The sequence below is a fragment of the Glycine soja genome, chromosome 11 (assembly GCF_004193775.1).
Source record: "Glycine soja cultivar W05 chromosome 11, ASM419377v2, whole genome shotgun sequence".
In the NCBI taxonomy this organism is placed as follows: Eukaryota; Viridiplantae; Streptophyta; class Magnoliopsida; order Fabales; family Fabaceae; genus Glycine; species Glycine soja.
This window is the reverse complement of record NC_041012.1, coordinates 38,084,470-38,103,232: the sequence shown is the minus strand read 5'-3', so window position 1 is coordinate 38,103,232 and position 18,763 is coordinate 38,084,470. Positions and strand designations below refer to the sequence as shown.

General features: G+C 32.3%; 1 protein-coding gene across 2 annotated transcripts; it reads left to right on the top strand.

Moving 5' to 3' along the window:
- Nucleotides 1-1,335: 1,335 nt before the first annotated feature.
- Nucleotides 1,336-18,050, top strand: LOC114375928 (protein unc-13 homolog). 2 transcript variants are annotated; one of them, XM_028333794.1, is made up of 27 exons: nucleotides 1,336-1,577; nucleotides 1,920-1,989; nucleotides 2,105-2,280; nucleotides 2,379-2,443; nucleotides 2,993-3,317; nucleotides 3,971-4,037; nucleotides 4,148-4,301; nucleotides 5,239-5,406; nucleotides 5,547-5,657; nucleotides 5,833-6,042; nucleotides 6,354-6,455; nucleotides 7,491-7,712; nucleotides 8,327-8,401; nucleotides 8,517-8,597; nucleotides 9,032-9,214; nucleotides 9,306-9,461; nucleotides 9,796-9,888; nucleotides 10,640-10,711; nucleotides 11,408-11,525; nucleotides 12,191-12,375; nucleotides 12,844-12,925; nucleotides 15,071-15,175; nucleotides 15,265-15,371; nucleotides 16,665-16,742; nucleotides 16,814-16,909; nucleotides 17,071-17,166; nucleotides 17,547-18,050. In XM_028333794.1, exons 2-27 carry the CDS (start codon nucleotides 1,982-1,984, stop codon nucleotides 17,718-17,720), a joined length of 3,309 nt encoding a protein of 1,102 aa, XP_028189595.1. In that variant the 5' UTR covers nucleotides 1,336-1,577; nucleotides 1,920-1,981; the 3' UTR covers nucleotides 17,721-18,050. The 2 variants fall into 2 exon arrangements, with proteins under 2 accessions (XP_028189595.1, XP_028189594.1); XM_028333793.1 differs by having other exon boundaries at nucleotides 1,337-1,577; nucleotides 1,938-1,989.
- The last annotated feature ends 713 nt before the right edge of the window (nucleotides 18,051-18,763 follow it).

The following is an 18,763-nucleotide window of genomic DNA, read 5'->3' as shown; positions in this document are numbered from 1 at the left end:
ATGTTTTTGAATTATGTTTATGTTGATTTGAGTAAAATTTCAATAAAAAAACTTGGTTTAATTAGGATTTGCTAGTATCCTTTTATGTCTGGTCTTATTTTGTTTTTTTAGGAGCTTTGTGAAAGCAAAAATCAAACAAAGGAAATGTCCTAAGAGTGATTGTAGATCCTTTACTTTGAAGTCTAGAGTTTTGGGGATTTTGCAGAGACAAAAATAGTGCATGGAAAATAAACTCATAAATTTAATGATTTTAAAATATAAAAATATTTAATAAGTAAGAAAAATAGAGAATTAAAAAAATATATTATAGATAATTTAAAATGAGAAAAAAAATTAAATTATACTGGTACAACTTATAATAATTATTATATTATTCGAGAATTTTTAATTAGATAATTTTATTTCAAAATCTAATATTAAATTAAAAGTTCCTAGCTTCCACGTAAATTATATTAATTAAAACTATTTAAAATCTTATTTATGTACATAAAAAATGAAGTAATATATATATATATATATATATATATATATATATATTTAAAATATATTAAAATATAAATTGTTTGATTTTTTTTTTAATTGATGTTCATTTTTTTCAAAATTTTACAAATAATTATAATGATGCATAATAATAATTCAAGCATATAATTGATAAAATATAATTTAATTTTATATATAATTTTTCATAGTGTCATAATTAGTGTAAGCTACACGGAGATGATTTCTTATCTTGTTTTCAAAATTATCGTTTATTGTCATAAGTTTTTGACCAGATTCTTTTCTTTTTGCTACCTTTTACAAGATGAATTGCAACTAGGTTTCCCAACGGCAGTGTCGCTTTTACAGGTAGATTAGAATCAGGAATATATATAGTGATGATTAATTCTTAATTATCATCCCTCCAACTAAATAATATTAATACAATTTTAGGAAATGACAATGAATTTTAAGTGATTAAGTCCCAAAAATTAGTTCCATAATCACCTCAAAGGATCGAACATGTAAATGTATCTTGAAATTTATACGGAGAATCAATTTTTTTTTTTCTAAACTGTGAGGTAAAAATCTTAATCAAATTGGTTAAAAAACTAAAATATAAGAATAATATTATATATAGTGATGGTTAATTCTTAATTATCACCACTCCAATTAAATAATAAAAATATACTTTAATGAATTTTTTTTAAATGTAATTAAATACTTAATCAAGTATTAATTTCATAATCGATTTAAGATATGTCCGTCAAATTTATGAGAATATTTGAGATATGAAAGGACAAGTCAAAGATGAGGTGATTAAACGCAGATCTACATAAAATTTTCATTTTCTGAAAGAAAAAAAAATAAAACATGGACTGGATTAGATCCAAAGCCTAAAATTGAGAACTCAAAATTGCTCCTATTTCTTCTTCTCACAGCTCAGCCTAGTTAGCTCTGCTATCACTCACAAAGTCATCATCACAGCTCCACACTCAAGTGACCAAAAAAGCTTCAATTTTCGCATACAATTCACATACCCATTTGACTTTTTCTTCTTTCCCTCTTCTCCATTCTCCGCATTTTCAAGATCCATTCAGGTAACCCTCTCTCTCTCTCTCTCTGGTTCAGTTGAAAAGAAAGGGTAACTACTACTGCTTCAAAATCACAATGGGTTATTGTCAAGTGTTTCACCACCCCACAGGAAAAAACAACAACTTGGTTTCTTGTTTTTTTGTTGAAAGTTCTAGTGTTCCACTTTTGATGAAATGCATGAACAATCTGAACTGGGTCGAATCTGATCTCGGGTTTTGTTTAATATCAATTTTCTTCTTCATTTTTTTTTTGGAATTACTTTGATTCATACTGGGAATGCATGGTTTTAGTTTTTCAATGTTTGATTTTTTGGTTTTGTATGCTTCATAATATCTTTTAACTTTCAGTTTGATAATTGTTTTCAGCACTTTGTGTTGCTGAAATAGCAGAATTGCTGAAGTTATAAGCAATGGAAGAGTAAGTGTCTCTTTCTTTGTTCTTTCATTGCTTGTTAGATTTCTGGTACCCCTAATTCTGCTAAGTGGAGTTATTATCATGTGATCCTTACTTGTGGTGATTTGATGAATTGCAGAGAGAATGCCATAGAGCTTCTCCAGAGATACAGGAGGGACAGAAGAGTGCTTCTTGATTTTATACTTTCAGGGAGCTTAATCAAGAAAGTTGTAATGCCACCTGGTGCAGTTACACTGGATGATGTGGATCTAGATCAAGTCAGTGTTGATTATGTCCTCAACTGTGCCAAAAAGAGTGAGTTGAATTCGGTCCGTTGCCTTGCATATCAGTTATCATTCTTCTCTTTTTTAGTTTTGTTTACCTTGTCTTATTTGTAAATTTCTTCAATGCAGGTACATTGCTTGAACTTTCAGAAGCAATTAGAGATTATCATGATCATACTGGGTTACCCCAAATGGTATGTTATGATATGGTCGTTTTTTTAAAAAAAAAATCAGCAAATGTTAGTTTGTTAGTTTTGTTAAAATTTTCAGTGGGGGGATTTGAACCCGCGACTGCTCCCCCCCTTCACCCTTAAGGCCCCCCCTTCCCAACTACCAGGCCCTAATTATATCTCTATGATATGGTCTTTTTGATGTTGATATATTTTTTTCAATTGTGTATTTGTGTATGTATGTCCATTTATACACATTTTTATGTATTGATATTATGAATGAAGTACTGATTTAGCTTGTACACTTGCTGGTGATAATTTTATACTATAATAATTCTTAGTTCCTTATTATGTTTAAATGTCTGCATTTTGCCTTTTAAAACATGTTATGGCTAGTCTGTCAACTCTTCCGTTTTATAATACTTGGAAACAAATATGATGCATCTTTAAAACTATTGAGCTAATTTAATTACTGTCATGACATGCTTTATAAGTTTCATTTCATTTAAAGCTTATGTTTTTAATTGTTTGTGAGGATCATGTGTGGATTTTAAATGCTTCTGGCTTTCACAGAGTGATACAGGTTCAGTTGGTGAGTTTTATTTGGTCACTGATCCTGGGTCTTCAGGTTCTCCTCCCAGGAGGCCACCACCAACTGTTCCAACTGCAGTGCCTCCTGTCGCTGTTTCCACTCCTCCTGTTTTTCCACCATCCCCAATTGTTTCTAATGTATCGAGATCGGAGTCTTTTGACTCTACTCAAGAAAAGGAGCTAACTGTGGATGATATTGAAGACTTTGAGGATGATGATGATGTTGCGGTGGTTGAAGGTTTCAGAGCTAAAAGGACTCTTAATGATGCTTCTGATCTTGCAGTGAAATTGCCTTCTTTCTCCACAGGTAGAAAACTTATCTGTTGGATAAGTTCTTTCATCCTCAGTTCCTCACAACTCCTGATCCGTCTAAATATTATCAGATGAACAATATTTTGATTTGAAATATGTGCAATATCATGAAAAAAGGGAGACATATGATTAAGAAAATTGAATGAACCAACAGTGTTAGCAATGGTTGTAAGATAAACTGTCATACATGAAGCCATCATTTGTTTATTGCTGAGTCATAGAAGTCATTGCTATGGTGGAAACCTGTATAATTGAGGCATCCAACATTTCTATGATTACACTTGTGCCTTTGTATGGGTCAAGGACACGTCTTAACCAGAAAATTCTCCCTTCTCATATTTTTTTAGCAGAGTAGTTTTTTTGGATTCTATCTGGTGTCAGCCCATGGCTGTTTTAGGGGGTGTGTCTATTATTGATATCCATAGATATTTTGGAGGTTTCTTTTGGGATGATGGTTTTGTAACACTAGCAGGACTTCTTATCCTCCTTTGTACATCTCATACTTCATAGTATCCTATAATAATTTCTTCTTTTATAGAAAAATACTAAGATATAAATTTTGGATGATTTATGCCTCAAATTTGAATTGAAAGGTTTAAACCAAAGCTATCATGAACTTTCCTGATTTGTGGTTTTTACTGATTCTAGGCATCTCAGATGATGATCTTCGTGAAACTGCATATGAGATCCTCTTGGCTTGTGCTGGAGCCACAGGGTATGTTACCAATATATGTTTAATTTGAGAGGATCTCTTTTCCTTGAGAAAGATTTTTATGTGTATTTCATTCTATTTGTGAAAACTTTGATCTGTTTCTTGTTTATCAGGGGTCTGATTGTCCCATCAAAAGAAAAAAAGAAAGATAAAAAATCCAGCTTGATTAGGAAGCTTGGGCGCAGCAAAAGTGGAAGTGTTGTATCCCAGTCCCAGAATGCTCCTGGATTAGTTGGCTTGTTGGAAACCATGCGTGTTCAGATGGAGGTATATAGGGGCTCAGGTTCCATTTACTTATATTTTGATCCTTTTCCACTGATTTTTTCCACCATTATGTTTATTTATTTATTTTTGCAGCATACCGTAGTGTACTCTTATATTGTGTAAGGGCCTTTGGTTTCTCTAATGAATATCATATTTTAGTAAAACCTTTTATAATACTGTGGCTACCTCTTTTCACTGAGGTTGGTGGTTTTGAGGCTGAATTTGGCATTTACTGAGATGGACTCTGGAGGCTTGTCTATTGTGGTTATGTAAAATTAATTATCATATGGTGATAACAGCTGAATTTTCGTTTGTTCCTTTTTTTTGGGTTTTGTTGTTTGTTTTTGGTTAGGAAGGTCTAAGTTTTAGTAGCTAAAGTGGAGGTAAAGTGAAATCACTGGGAGTCAATCCCTAGAGAGACTTTGTGTTGCTTGAGCTAAGGCTCCTTGGAGTTTGATAGGTTTTGAATCTGTGATCAGCTCAATATACATTCTGGATTCTGTTTCTTTTTCCTTATTCTGGATTCATACTCGTAGTTATAACTCTTTGCCTAAAAATTTATCTCCAAAACTATATAGTAACCAATCTCTTTTCCAACTGATCTACTCTCTTTATTTGGACTTTTACTGATGTCACCTAGTGCTATCGCTATGGCTAAATCCTTCTTAATAGTTTTGCATATAGTTTTTCTTGGTCTCCCTCTACCTCTAGTGCTATCGCTATGGCTACCCTCCATCTGATATACTCTCTTTATTTGGACTTCTACTGATCTCGCCTAAAACTTTCCCTACACATGCATGTTTTAGCAATCTTATTATTATTTTGCTAAAATGAGACAGCTAATGTTTGGAAACCATGTAAATCAGCAAAATCTTGAATTTGTGTTTGCTTATGTTTTTTGCTTCCTGCACCCATATTTATAGATAATTTTTGGATGCAGATATCCGAGTCAATGGATATTAGAACAAGACAAGGCTTGCTAAATGCTCTGGTGGGAAAGGTGGGGAAAAGGATGGATACTCTATTGATTCCTTTGGAGTTGCTTTGCTGTATTTCACGTTCAGAATTTTCTGATAAGAAGGCTTTTATACGTTGGCAAAAGAGGCAGGTAGTGAAATCCATTATAGAATATTCTCTTCTCTCCTTCATATACTCTATTAGCTTGTAAATATGTTGATGGGAAGATGAGGATGCTGGTATCATAATATTTCTTTTTTGTTGATCATTTCCCAATTTGTGTCATTACAGTTAAAAGTTTTAGAGGAGGGGCTTGTTAATCACCCTGCCGTTGGATTTGGTGAATCTGGACGCAAGACAAATGAGTTGAGGATTCTGTTGGCCAAGATTGAAGAAGCAGAGGTGTGTGATTCTCCATTTGGATGTTCATATTTTTACTGTATCCTCTGTTAGCATTAGGTCATAAGAAATGGCTTTCCTTTGTATCATGCCTGATTGGATGTGGCTTACATGATTTTAATAGTCATGCTTGTTTCATTTTACTCTTCTTATTTTATTTTGTTTTTTTGTTTTTAAGTTTCTCCCATCTTCAACTGGTGAACTTCAAAGGACAGAATGCTTGAGATCCCTAAGGGAGATTGCCATTCCACTTGCTGAGAGGCCAGCTCGGGGTGACTTAACTGGTGAAATATGCCATTGGGCAGATGGTTACCACTTAAATGTCAGACTATATGAGAAATTACTTTTAAGTGTATTTGACATGCTAGATGAAGGAAAGCTGACAGAGGTTGGTGTCTTTTACTTTCCAAGGCCAGATTATAGCATCAGTTGAGCCATTACATCCTTCAAATTGTTATCACTAAGCTATGCTTCCTGGTTTTTTTTATTTGCTGAATATTTCCTGAGTATGGGCTGTTGTGGAAGGGAAAGGAAACAGAGGGTTATTGTGTAACATGTATTTAGTTGCAATCTGCAGCTAAGATTCTATTTTATCAAGAAGGAATAATTATAATGAAACTTTTATTTGAGAAATAGAAATTAGATTGAATCAATTTTTGTAGATTCTGAATTGTCATCTGTGGGTCACCTAATTTCTAGGAAGTGGAAGAAATTCTTGAACTTTTGAAGTCGACTTGGAGAGTTTTAGGAATCACGGAGACAATCCATCAAACCTGCTATGCATGGGTTTTATTTCGTCAGGTATAGCATCACATTTTCTTTTAATGTTATTTTCAAGAACCACTGTCAATTTTATAGTTGGAGACTTGGGGTTGGACTTCTATACTGTACTGTTGTTGATTGCCTCAATGTATTTGTAATTACCATAAAAAAGGTTTAACTACTTTTTTCGTCCCTGCATTTTAGTGTTCTTTTTTTCGTTTTCGTCCTTGCAATTTTTTTTTCATTTTAGTCCTTGCAAAATGTGTTTATTTTGTTTTTTGTCCTTAAAACACTTTAGATAGTGCTTTGAATAGAAAAAAGTGCTTTGAACAGTCAAAAAAATGCTATCGAAAGCGCTTTAAGGACAAAAAAAAAACAAACATATTTTGCAAGGATTAAAACTAGTTGCCTATTATCACTGTGGCCTTGTTTTTCTGTGTTTTTCCTTTCATGTTTCACTCTCCATAGATACATAATGATTCATTTCTACTAATTTTTCGTTCTCCATTTTCTCTACTGATTCATATGGATGGTGCCATAAAGCTTTTGTTGAATAAGGAGAAAACTAAGAGATGTATGAGTGAATCCATGTGTAGTTACCCTGATTACTATAAATACTAGACACTGTACAGCTGTTACCCTATTTATATTCTTTCTGACAACTTCAAAATGAGCATGAAAATTTTGAACTTCAGAATGTTTACAAACTGTTAATATATTTCAAGTAAACATTTGAATTTAGCATAATCTATTAATCTATTTTCCTTGGATGTTTGCCTTTTTAATTTTTAATATGCCTGTGTCTCTTTCATCATCTTGATCTAATCAAAACAAAGAAGTCTTTAATTTTCTGGTAATCAAGATTAAGGTTGCTTGGTTGAAATTTGACTCATTGGGATATGCTGACTACATGCCATTCAGCTTAATTTCTGTTACTGTTTGGCTGTTTTATTTTTATTTCATTTTGTGATTACTGTAATATTTGATTAGCTAATATTTGTTGAATAATGTGGCACGACTCTTTCTTTAATCATTATTTATGTTATATTACTTTATTTTATTATGGGGATGCAGTATGTTATCACAAGGGAGCATGGGGTTTTGCTGCATGCTCTTGAGCAATTAAATAAAATACCACTGATGGAGCAAAGAGGCCAACAAGAGAGGTTGCACTTGAAAAGCTTGCATTCTAAGGTTGAAGGCGAACGAGATATGTCTTTCTTACAGTCTTTCTTAACACCAATTCAGAGATGGACTGACAAGCAGCTTGGAGATTACCATCTGCATTTCAATGAGGTTTGTTCAACTGTTAGGTTGTTAGGTAATACCGGATCTGATACTTGGATATGTTTGTGTCTGATTGTTGAAGAGCTTTTGTGAAGTAATAATTTGTTTTATCTTACTTTTTTGATATTCGATGTTTTAGGAGCATTCTTCATCCTCTTTTTTTGGTAAATATTTAAGTGTTATGATTTTGATTGCAATGAAAAAAGTGCACAAATCACAGCTAATAATATTTTAAAGTTGGAATCCATGTCTGCATTTGTGAAAGTAGCCACCAGAATTTGTTGGGTGTTCCTGTAAGAAGACTTTCGGGGGTTCTGGTCAATTCAAACCATCAAGAACGAACATTGAATTTAGTATACCAAAGAGAAATTGATTCGTGTTGCATCTGTTGCTAACATATATCATTTCACCATGTATTTAGATGTTCCCACTCATTACTAGCTGTTGTAACTTATGATTGTATGCTCATCCTTGTTTTTCTTTTCAAAAGAAATACCCTTGAAGTCTTCTCCCCTTTTCTTTTCTCTTCCAAACTTTGTTTTTGATTTTATACCAATTAATTATAATATCTTGTGTTGCACCTTTAATTTTTTATTTTTTTTTACATAATTTATACTTTTTAGGGTTCAGCAACTATGGAAAAGATTGTAGCAGTTGCAATGATTACCAGGAGGCTTCTACTGGAAGAACCAGAAACTGTGTGTAATTCAGTTTGATGATATCTTTTGCTTTTAGATAGATCATTTTGTAAAAAATATTATGGTAGGCATAAATTTCATTTATTAGAAGTTTCTTTTACCATTTTTCCTGCAGAGCACACAGTCCTTGCCAATTAGTGATCGTGATCAGATAGAGATATATATATCATCATCAATTAAGAATGCATTTTCAAGGGTGAGTATTAATTTGCAAAGATGTTTGAATATCGAAAGTTCAAGTTCCATGTTCATTGAAATCCTAATTTGGTAGTCAGTATTATCTTCCACTTAACTGATAAATGACGGACAACTCATAAATCTTCCCATTCATTGTTATTGATTATATACATGTTTAAGTGGACTTATTTTAAGCATGACTTAATTATAATTATATATTTACATTTTGATAGAATTTGTCTTTAGCTTTAAATATATATCATAGAATTTTGAAGCAAATGTGTACCTAAAATTGTTTTATGTCTTTTTCTTGATTCTGCCATGTGATTTGAATGTGCATGGGGACATTTGCTTTTACTTCTATCGTTTTTAATTGCAAACTACAGTTTGTTTTTGTTTCCTTTTTATTTTATACCTATCTTTATATTTATGGAATCTCTTTACTTTCTGCAGACAGTGCAAGTTGTTGACAGAGTAGATATGTCACATGAGCATCCCTTGGCATTGCTTGCAGAAGAACTCAAGAAGTTCCTAAAAAAGGAATCAGCATCTTTCTTGCCTATTTTATCTCAGAGGCATCCTCAAGCAACTGTTGTATCTGCATCATTAGTTCACAAACTTTATGGCCACAGACTGGTGAGTGTGTATATGGTTTGTTTATATTTTTTCTGATCACATTATGGAATATATCTTCAAAATGACTGAAAATTTGTTTTTGTATTTTCAGAAACCCTTTTTGGATAGTGCAGAACATTTAAGTGAGGATGTCATTTCTGTATTTCCTGCAGCTGAAAGTCTAGAGCAGTTCATAATGGCACTTATTACATCTGTATGCCATGAAGAAAATGCTGAGATCCTGTTGAAGAAATTAAATCTCTACCAGGTTAGGTGGATAAATTGCTTTTAGAGTAGGCAAAATTGTATATTTGATCAGATATATCTTGCTATCTCTTTTACATTAGAACCTGTTCACATGTTCCATATACTTGATTCTTGTACTCATTTAAATAGGTCAACAGAGATAAAAGGATGTTCAGATCAATCATGATTTGTTGGTCCAATGCCATGTTGCGATTGACAGTTGGAGGGCATAATTCTGATTATCTACTGACATGTGTTTTCTATTGTCATTTAGTTTCAGCACATTTATGTTTCAAATAGTTTTTTGTCATTTATTTATTCTAAACTTTGGTCCTTGCCCCTTTTTCTTGTTATAGATTGAGATGAAATCTGGAACATTGGTGTTGCGTTGGGTCAATTCACAGCTTGGAAGAATTTTAGGTTGGGTAGAGCGGGTTATTCAGCAAGAGGTAAATCCCCTAATCAACAGTGCTATACTGTCAAATGCCTGGCATTTTGAATATGTCTATTTGTGACAAGATGGGACACAGGCTTTTCTTAAGGTCTAGTTTCATTGTTCATTTTTAGAAGTTTTTTTGGGTAATATCTGTTGTATATTCAAACTTAGCATCAGAGTAGTTAATTGTGGATAGTGGTGTGGAATGGCTGACCCCAAACCTGGTATAATGAAGTAGCAGGTGATGGGATGACCAATTTACTAAATATAATGGATTCAATGTAAATAATTTATAGTGCACACCCATAAGTTCTCACTTCTCAAAAATAGTAAAAATGAATTACTAAAAATTGGGGTTTTCTGTGAAGCTCAAAATGAAGAGTGAACCGGAGTTGGTGAGTGAAATAGGGGTTTTCTGTGAATCTCAAAACAGCTGGGTTTATCGAGTGAAATTTGTTGAGTGAGATGGGTTTTAAATCCTAAAATCCTTCTGATGCTAAAAAGGATTAAATTCACTATGAAAAAATCATTTGTGTAGGATTGAGTTAATTTAATCTTATTCTCTCTCTCTCTCTCTCCATATATATATATGTAATAAAAAATAAAATCAACTAATCAAGATATGAATATATTGTTAAAATAATATTTTTCCTTTTGCTATAGTGTAACATTCAGTTTTCTTCACTTTCTATGCTGCTTCTACAGTTCTACTAAGCTTCTTCTCTGAATAAATGTTTTAATAATTTTTTAATATACTTTCACAGCATTGGGACCCGATATCTCCTCAACAACGACATGCTGGTTCTATTGTGGAAGTTTACAGGATTGTTGAGGAGGTAAGAATGTGGTAGTCTTTCTGGGATTTATTACAAGGTTGTGCAACAAATAGTTTTTCATGATCTACCAACTTGAACAGTCACTACCTTGGTCTGTGTGTGGATCATGTATTTTTCCCATTTCTGCATCACTTTTCCTTTTTGTATTACATGTAATAAGAAAAAAACTGTAATTCTGTATACCTCAAAAAGAAAAATGTAGAAAATGTAACCTAATTAACAATGGAAAAAGTTCAAGTACTCGAGTTGCTCCTCCAAGGCAAATGGATATTATTTTTCTTTTTCTTTTACATCATTTGGAACCTTGATTCTGCAATGTATGTAGGAAACTTAGTTAAATATATTATAAATGGATGCTTCCTTCTTAAATGACACCTAAAATTATAGAAATATGTGACATTTTCAGTTTTCCACTTTCATTTTTTCCACCTGTAAAAGTACAAGAGATCAAATTTAGACCCTTTTTGTGTTCTTAATGTGTTTGGAAGTATGTGGAATTTTCCCAACCATGATCTGAGGTTAATTGTCACTTCAGTGCAATGATAACTGTTTGTCTATACAATGTGCTGATGAGAAATAGTAGCATATAAAATATTGTTTTCTTTTGGTTAGAGATTTTGTAGCAGAGCCTGTTACCTATTAGCTTTTTTTTATTATAACAATAATTTTATTAATTTGATATCTTATTGGGTGCAGACGGTTGATCAATTTTTTGGTCTTAAAGTTCCAATGAGGTTTACAGAATTGAACAGCTTGTTTCGTGGCATTGACAATGCTCTCCAAGTGTATGCAAATAATGTAGTTAATGAGTTGGGTAAGTAGATACTTAATATTTATGGTTTTTGCTGACAGTTCTCGCGGGACATAATTTAATGATGGATGATCTGTTTTCCATGAAAATGAAATTCATAAAATTATTTCCTCTAGAGGGATCTGGCTCAACTCATGCTATATAATGCTTTCGTTAAGAATTTTCTCTGTATTATTTTCTCGAAAATTAACTGTCTGATTGTGTAAGAGTATCCAAGACCCTAGAATAGCAAATTCACATGTTCTTATTTTAGTCTTAGTTATAAATTATAAATAAAGTTAACTACCTTTTAATTATAGTTCACCAAAAAAAAACCACCTTTTAATTATTATGCTTTGTTATTACGATTTCAAAGTTCTAATCATGTTCACTTGATGTCTTATTAGCATGATAACTATATGAGGCTGATGTGGTGAAGTTTTTGTTTAATGATAAGTTACAATATTTTACCTCATGTTAATGTATTGCCTACATTCTTACTCTTACCATTTTCATAACTATACCTTCATTAGTAGATGGTGTAATCCTTGCATCTCTTTCAACATACTTTTCTAATGTTTTCTCAAAAGATTTTCTTATATATCAAATTTTCATCCTCTGCTAAGATTATGCATGTTCTATAGACATTATGTTCTTATGAATCTTAAGGTGTCCCTTCAATTACACAGCAAGCAAGGAGGAACTGATACCACCTGTGCCTATTCTTACACGATACAAAAAGGAAGCTGGAATAAAGGCTTTTGTAAAGAAGGAACTGTTTGATGCTCGTGTGCCTGAACCTGATGAAACAAGGCCCAGCCAAATTAGTGTCCTTGCAACTCCAACACTTTGTGTTCAATTAAATACATTATACGTGAGTTCACGCAAACTTGGTTGTAACTGGAGTATTTTCACTCTTGTTTATGTGGTTGGATATATCTCTTTCTTTTCTCATTTCAAGCTACCTTTTTAATCAGCTGTTGTTCCTTATCATATTATTTTCACTCTTGTTTAATGTGGTTAAAGTTTTTTTTTTTATAATTTTTACTAAGTCTTTTTCTTTCATCAACATTTTATTAAAGCTTTTGAAATCCACAAAATGGATCAAGGATGGCATTTTTTTTCCAATAGAAAAATGTGGTTAGATGGAACCTCTTAGTCCTTTTTAATAGTAGTTTATTGATGGATGCTGCCGTGCTGCTGTTAAAATTGTCCAGTCTTAAGGAGATGATGCTGAATTGGATTTTGTTGTTTTAATACCTCTCGTATACTTGGGCAGCATATGCTGAATCTTCTTTCATTATGTTGTGACATTAATTTAAGTTTTTTCTGCCATTTACAGTATGCAATTAGTCATCTGAATAAATTGGAAGACAACATCTGGGAGCGATGGACAAGTAAAAGGTCCCAAGAAAAACTCATAAGTATGTGCTGAACTGTTATATCTGTATTTGTTTTGTATGACTATTAAAATTATGGTGCTTTTCGGTATAGAGGTGGAGAATAGAGATGAAAGAGAATGAAACACGGAATTGATGTTAACTGAGATGTATTACAATGTGTTGATGTGTTTGATATGTTTTTAAAACCTAGCTGGAGCACTAGCCCTTATTTATACTGATCCTAATCTTAACTAATTAGGAAAACAAATCATGAGAAAATATGAAAACTAATCCCAAGAGATAATTAGGAAATAGAGAAATTAATCCTTGAAGATAATCTTAGATTTGGTAATATTTTTTGGATATAATAAATAAATACTTTTGAAAATATAAATTATATTGTAATAAAAATTGATAAGATATAAAATATATTTGAGACTTATGAGACAATTTATATCTTGATACATGGTTATTTTTAACTATTGATAATTTCTCTTAAAAGATATTGAAATTCAATTTAGAAATAAAGATGAAAGGGGATAGATTGAAAGAAATAACAGGTTAATAAAAATCCCTTAAAGCACTCTCGTTGAAGAAAAATTCCTAAAAATGCACTCTTTGAAGAATAATTCTTAAAAACACTCATTCAAGATAGTTATTCAAATGTATATCTATAAAGGATTTATTTTTATGATTCTATGGTGTATTTATTTAAAGAGGAAAGTCTAGAGGTTGTCTCTTTACTGTTACAATTTTATTGTGTAGGATCATGTTCATGTTATCCCTTTGGTTCTTTTCTAAGGAAAATTTTCATTACTGAAATTCAGAAAGATTGAATGGCTGTGTTGCATTTGTACGCCTCTTTGGCTTGTAGATATTTTTTTCCCTGCCCCCTCTCCCTTTTTTAAGAGGATTTCTTATCCTCCACTCACATGTGCCTCTCCTCTTTAATAAATTTATTCTTTTATTAGAAAAAAGGAATGCGAATCTCTTTATTCATCTGGATTAATACAAAATTGTTAAAATTTTGACACCATTTTTGGTGGGGAGTGGAGGATACCAAGAGATATATTGGCTCTGTTTTAATAAACTTCAATAAGTACTTATAGGAAAAGAAAATAAGGTAAATGAATTAAACTTCTCCCTCTTAGAATGTGCTAATTTAAAGCAAATATAGGATCCAATTGAATTGGTGTTGTCTGATAGGATCCAACTGCAATGTATGGGACTTAAGTCCTATAACAGTAATTTACTGTAATGTTGTGTGTCGAGGATGACCATACACTAATCCTTTATTTATAATGAGCAAATAGGATCTACATTAATTACATATAATCAATCTAATCTGAGTGATAATGAACAAATCCCTAATTGCTATCTAATCATAATTAACGGAATAATATGTAATCTTAACAAGTTCCACATTAGAAGTGTGGGATTCTAGTGTGGGGTTTATAGGGCTTAGGGTTCTCCAACTACAATAGATATGCCAATATTCCATTTGGTTCTCCCAAGGTTTTATCAGTATCCTTGCAAAATTATCTTAAGATGTGTATGTACTTTTTTTTGGTTTATTTCTGAGTTTGGGACAGTTCTTGAATTACATTTTGGGAGTGATTTGTGGGATGTGAATTATTTTCTCTACTTCATTTTCTTTCCTATATTGTTATTCTCTTTGCATCAGTACCTATTTGCTCCTTTTATTTCCTCCAAATTCTTCCAGTTACTGTAATTTTCATTTTCATTCTCTTACTGAAAGCAGGAAATTTGTTTCTTTCGCCACTTGTCATATGATTAAATAACCACATGGCTGTGTATGGACAGTGAGGGGCATTCATCATAAAATACTTTTTCTCCTCTAATTTCTGTAAAAGTTTAACTTTTTTCTGTCTTCAAATGAAATTTCTATTATTGTAATTAAGAGATTCAGAATTGCAATATATGTTTCAACATTTCAACCTATCAATGAAACATATGATTTCTGCAATACATTGATGCAACCATGATTATGCATAACAAGTTTGTTATTAATGCCAGTTTTGATCTTTCTATATACATGAGAACATGTCAATATTCCATTTGTTTCCTCTTTTTATGTCTTGCTTTCTCAAAATGATAATAATAATAATTATTGATCAGAATACTGTTTAATTTCTGACACTTTTCCTACAATCCTCTTGTCAATAGAGAAATCCTTTGATGACAAGTCCAAAAGTTTTTCCCAAAAGGATACCTTTGAGGGAAGTAGAAAAGTTATAAATGCTGCTATGGACCGCATTTGTGAGTACACAGGTGAGAATATGGATCTCTGTCTCATTTTGTTTTTTTCTTGCATATTAAACTTCTCTAATCACTTTATTGGGTTAATTCTCAACTTTCAGGAACTAAAATTGTCTTCTGTGATTTGAGAGTTCCATTTATGGACAACTTATATAAACCCAGTGTCTCTGGATGTAGGTTGGATGCACTTATAGAACCACTTGATATGGTAATGTTTATCTTATAGAAATTTGTCTTTATTTTATATTATACTTATTAGATTGCTTTTAATTGAAAATACATTGTGTGAGTATTATATGTTGTCAAAAGTAGAGTCTTAGATTGCATCAATCTCATTTAATTATCAGATGATATTCTGAATTTTTTATTCAAATTTGGGTATAAAGAGATGGCTGTAGTAGGCATAGGAAACAAAACTAAGGCTTATGCCTATGGCCACACATTTATGGGTACCACCTGTTTCTGAACCTTCTAGACCACAAAATACTCGCCCTATGCAGACTAGAGCTAAGTTTGGCATAGTCAAACCTATGGAAGGGTACCTATTAGCTGCAAATGGGTATTTAGGGTGAAGAAGCTGATTATATAGTAAATAAGAATAAAGGTTAGACTTGTAGCCAAGGGGTTTCATCAACAATTTGGTTGTGAATATACAGAGACACTTTCTCTGGTGATTAAATCTGTCACTGTTCGGCTCCTCACAATGACTTAAAAACTATCTATTCACAGGGTTAAAACAGGCTCCCCAGGCCTTGTTTGGCAGACTAAAATCCACCTTGCTAGCTTCTGATCAGTGTGCTGATATCCTAACTAAAGCTCTCTCTCCCACTAGTTTTGTTGCTCTGAGCAAGTTCAGTTGGGTGATTCTTCTGCATCACATGCCTCTTGAGCTTAGGGGTATTATAGTGTTACTCATGTAATAATAGGGTACTTTTGCTTCTGTAACTAACCTCAGTTAATCTGTTTTCTGTGAAAGTAGACTTGGGGGAGCTATAAATACCTGAGTCCTGTTATTCTCCGTTGTAATTCAGATTTTAGATTCATTTAGTCAGTTACCAGGTGCACTTATCTTTTTCTCATTCACACTGAAGTCTAACATAAAGTTTTTAAAAATGTAATGTATATGCAATGTTATGCTTTGCATGAACTAAGTCATGCTGTGTTAATAATGAATGTGTAATGTTATATGCATTGTGTACACAAGATTGTTATTTATGTTTGATAAATGAAAATAAAGTAAAAAGTTAAAACATGGCTGCATGCATAGGTCTCTAAGGCCTATACTGACGCTGAGGGCTTCACTTTTGAGAAGGCCAAAAAAATTATTCATTATGTTTGTTTTCATTTGAAAGGTTTTTAAATGTCTGTTAACAAGCATCACTCACCATATTTAATGTGGATTCACTAGAAAGTCTGGAATTTTTAGCAATTTTTTTTTTTGAAAAAGCAATTTTTAGCATATTTAATTGATCATTAGGTTACCAATTTTGAATAATTTTAGGAACTTAGCCAACTTTGTGATATTGTTGTGGAGCCTCTCAGGGATCGCATAGTGACAAGTCTTCTTCAGGCATCATTGGTTGGTATCTTAGCCTGTCTTTGATAAATTCATTACTAGTATTGTGATTTTAACACTTTCCTGCATGCCAGGATGGCTTACTCCGTGTTATCTTAGATGGGGGTCCATCGAGAGTTTTCTTCACCGGTGATGCAAAATTATTAGAGGAAGATCTGGAGGTGTTAAAGGTAGGTTATCTACATATCTAATCTAGTCAATTCAATGTCATCTACAATTTGTAACAGACTAATTAGATTTTTGGATTTATTGTACTTTTTTTCCTTATAAAATTGAGAGTTTGGGTAGGTTAATGCTTCAAAGTCAGTGAATGGTGACGTGCTTTTTGTAGGAATTCTTTATATCTGGAGGTGACGGCCTCCCTCGGGGTGTAGTCGAAAATCAGGTTGCACGTGTTCGGCATGTGATCAAGTTGCACGGCTATGAGGTTGGTTCACCTATATCCCATGTTTGGTATTGGATTAGCTAGGTATCAAATAGCCTTAGCCATATCTTAAGACCATGTTTGGTGTTAATGATTGTGTTGGTATTGCTATGTTGTCAAATTCATCATTATATTTAAATTCTCTTATATACTAGTTTTCACTGTTTGATGTACCCTATAATTTAATACAACAACAAAAGCCTTATCCCACTAGGTGAGTGTTGTATCTACAAATTTTATGTTGACTGCTGACAAACTTAATACAATCTTCTTCCTTTATCTGAGCTTGGTGGGACCAGCTATAATTTATTAATGATCTAAAATATTTTCTTGCAACAATCATGTCTCAGAAAGCATGAAAAATGATCTGTATTATTTTGTAGACGCGAGAGTTGATTGAAGACTTGAAATCTGCTAGTGGCATGGAAATGCAAGGTAGCAAAAGCAAATTGGGAACTGATTCCAAAACTCTATTAAGAATATTATGCCACAGGAGTGACTCAGAAGCCTCTCAATTTCTGAAGAAACAATACAAAATACCTAGTTCTTCTGCTTAGAGGAATGTGTACAACAGAAGGGAACCAGCAAAATTTTTCATTTTGGTGTTAGCTTTCTGTGAATATACATTGCTGCCAATGTGTCATTTTTTGTCAGAATTATTAAAATTACCCATTCGGTGTATAATTAGCGGCCATAACTGATTTTTTTCCTTTCCTTTTTTTTCGTTTTTAATCGAACTACACTGTTGTTGATCTTCTTTTGTAAAATTTCCTCCATGTGAATACTGTAACTGTAAGATTTCAATTAATGAAGCTGCTATTCTTTCTTATAAGGGTAGTTGTTTCATATTAAGAAAACTTCAACTGAATGTGCAATTTATTCCCTAATTTCCTAATAAAGCAGTTTTATTTCTACATATAGTACTTGAATGAACAAAGTAAATAAAATGTATGTAAATCATCGTTTAGTAAGATAAGATCATTATGGTATAATTAAATGCATGTTTGGATTAAAGTTGTGAGAGCTCAAAAGTATTTTTATTCTATATGCAACATTTTTTTTCTTATTTCATTTGGTGCATTAAAATTGGTTATTATACATCAAAATTTTTACAAAAATATTTTCCAACTCTAATCCAAACATGACCTAAATTAATTAAGATTGGATATACTGGTTTTGGTAGTGATTAGATAAAATACACTTATTTGCTCTAAAGGAACCTTTTTCCTAAATTCTATAATATAGTAGGTTCAGTATTTTCCGAAAATTTCCCAAGAGCCAAGTCAGGGAGCAGAATCAGTGATTCATTCATTCATGGAAATATACAGCTGCTGTTATATGTCAGTATTGTAGGGAAGATTGTAACATTCATTCATAAAAATTGCTTATTACTTAATTCATCAGTACATTAACCCTGCACTGAATCTAGCCACCCCTAATATATAAACTTAATGGTGTGGTGTATATTTAAGTTATTTAATTAGTTTGATCAGAGTTTTCTATTCTCTGTTGAGCTATTTAAGTTTTTATTTTTACACATACATTTTAAATTATTGTTTTCATGGTTATATAAGTAACACACCGTCATTGCTTTTATATA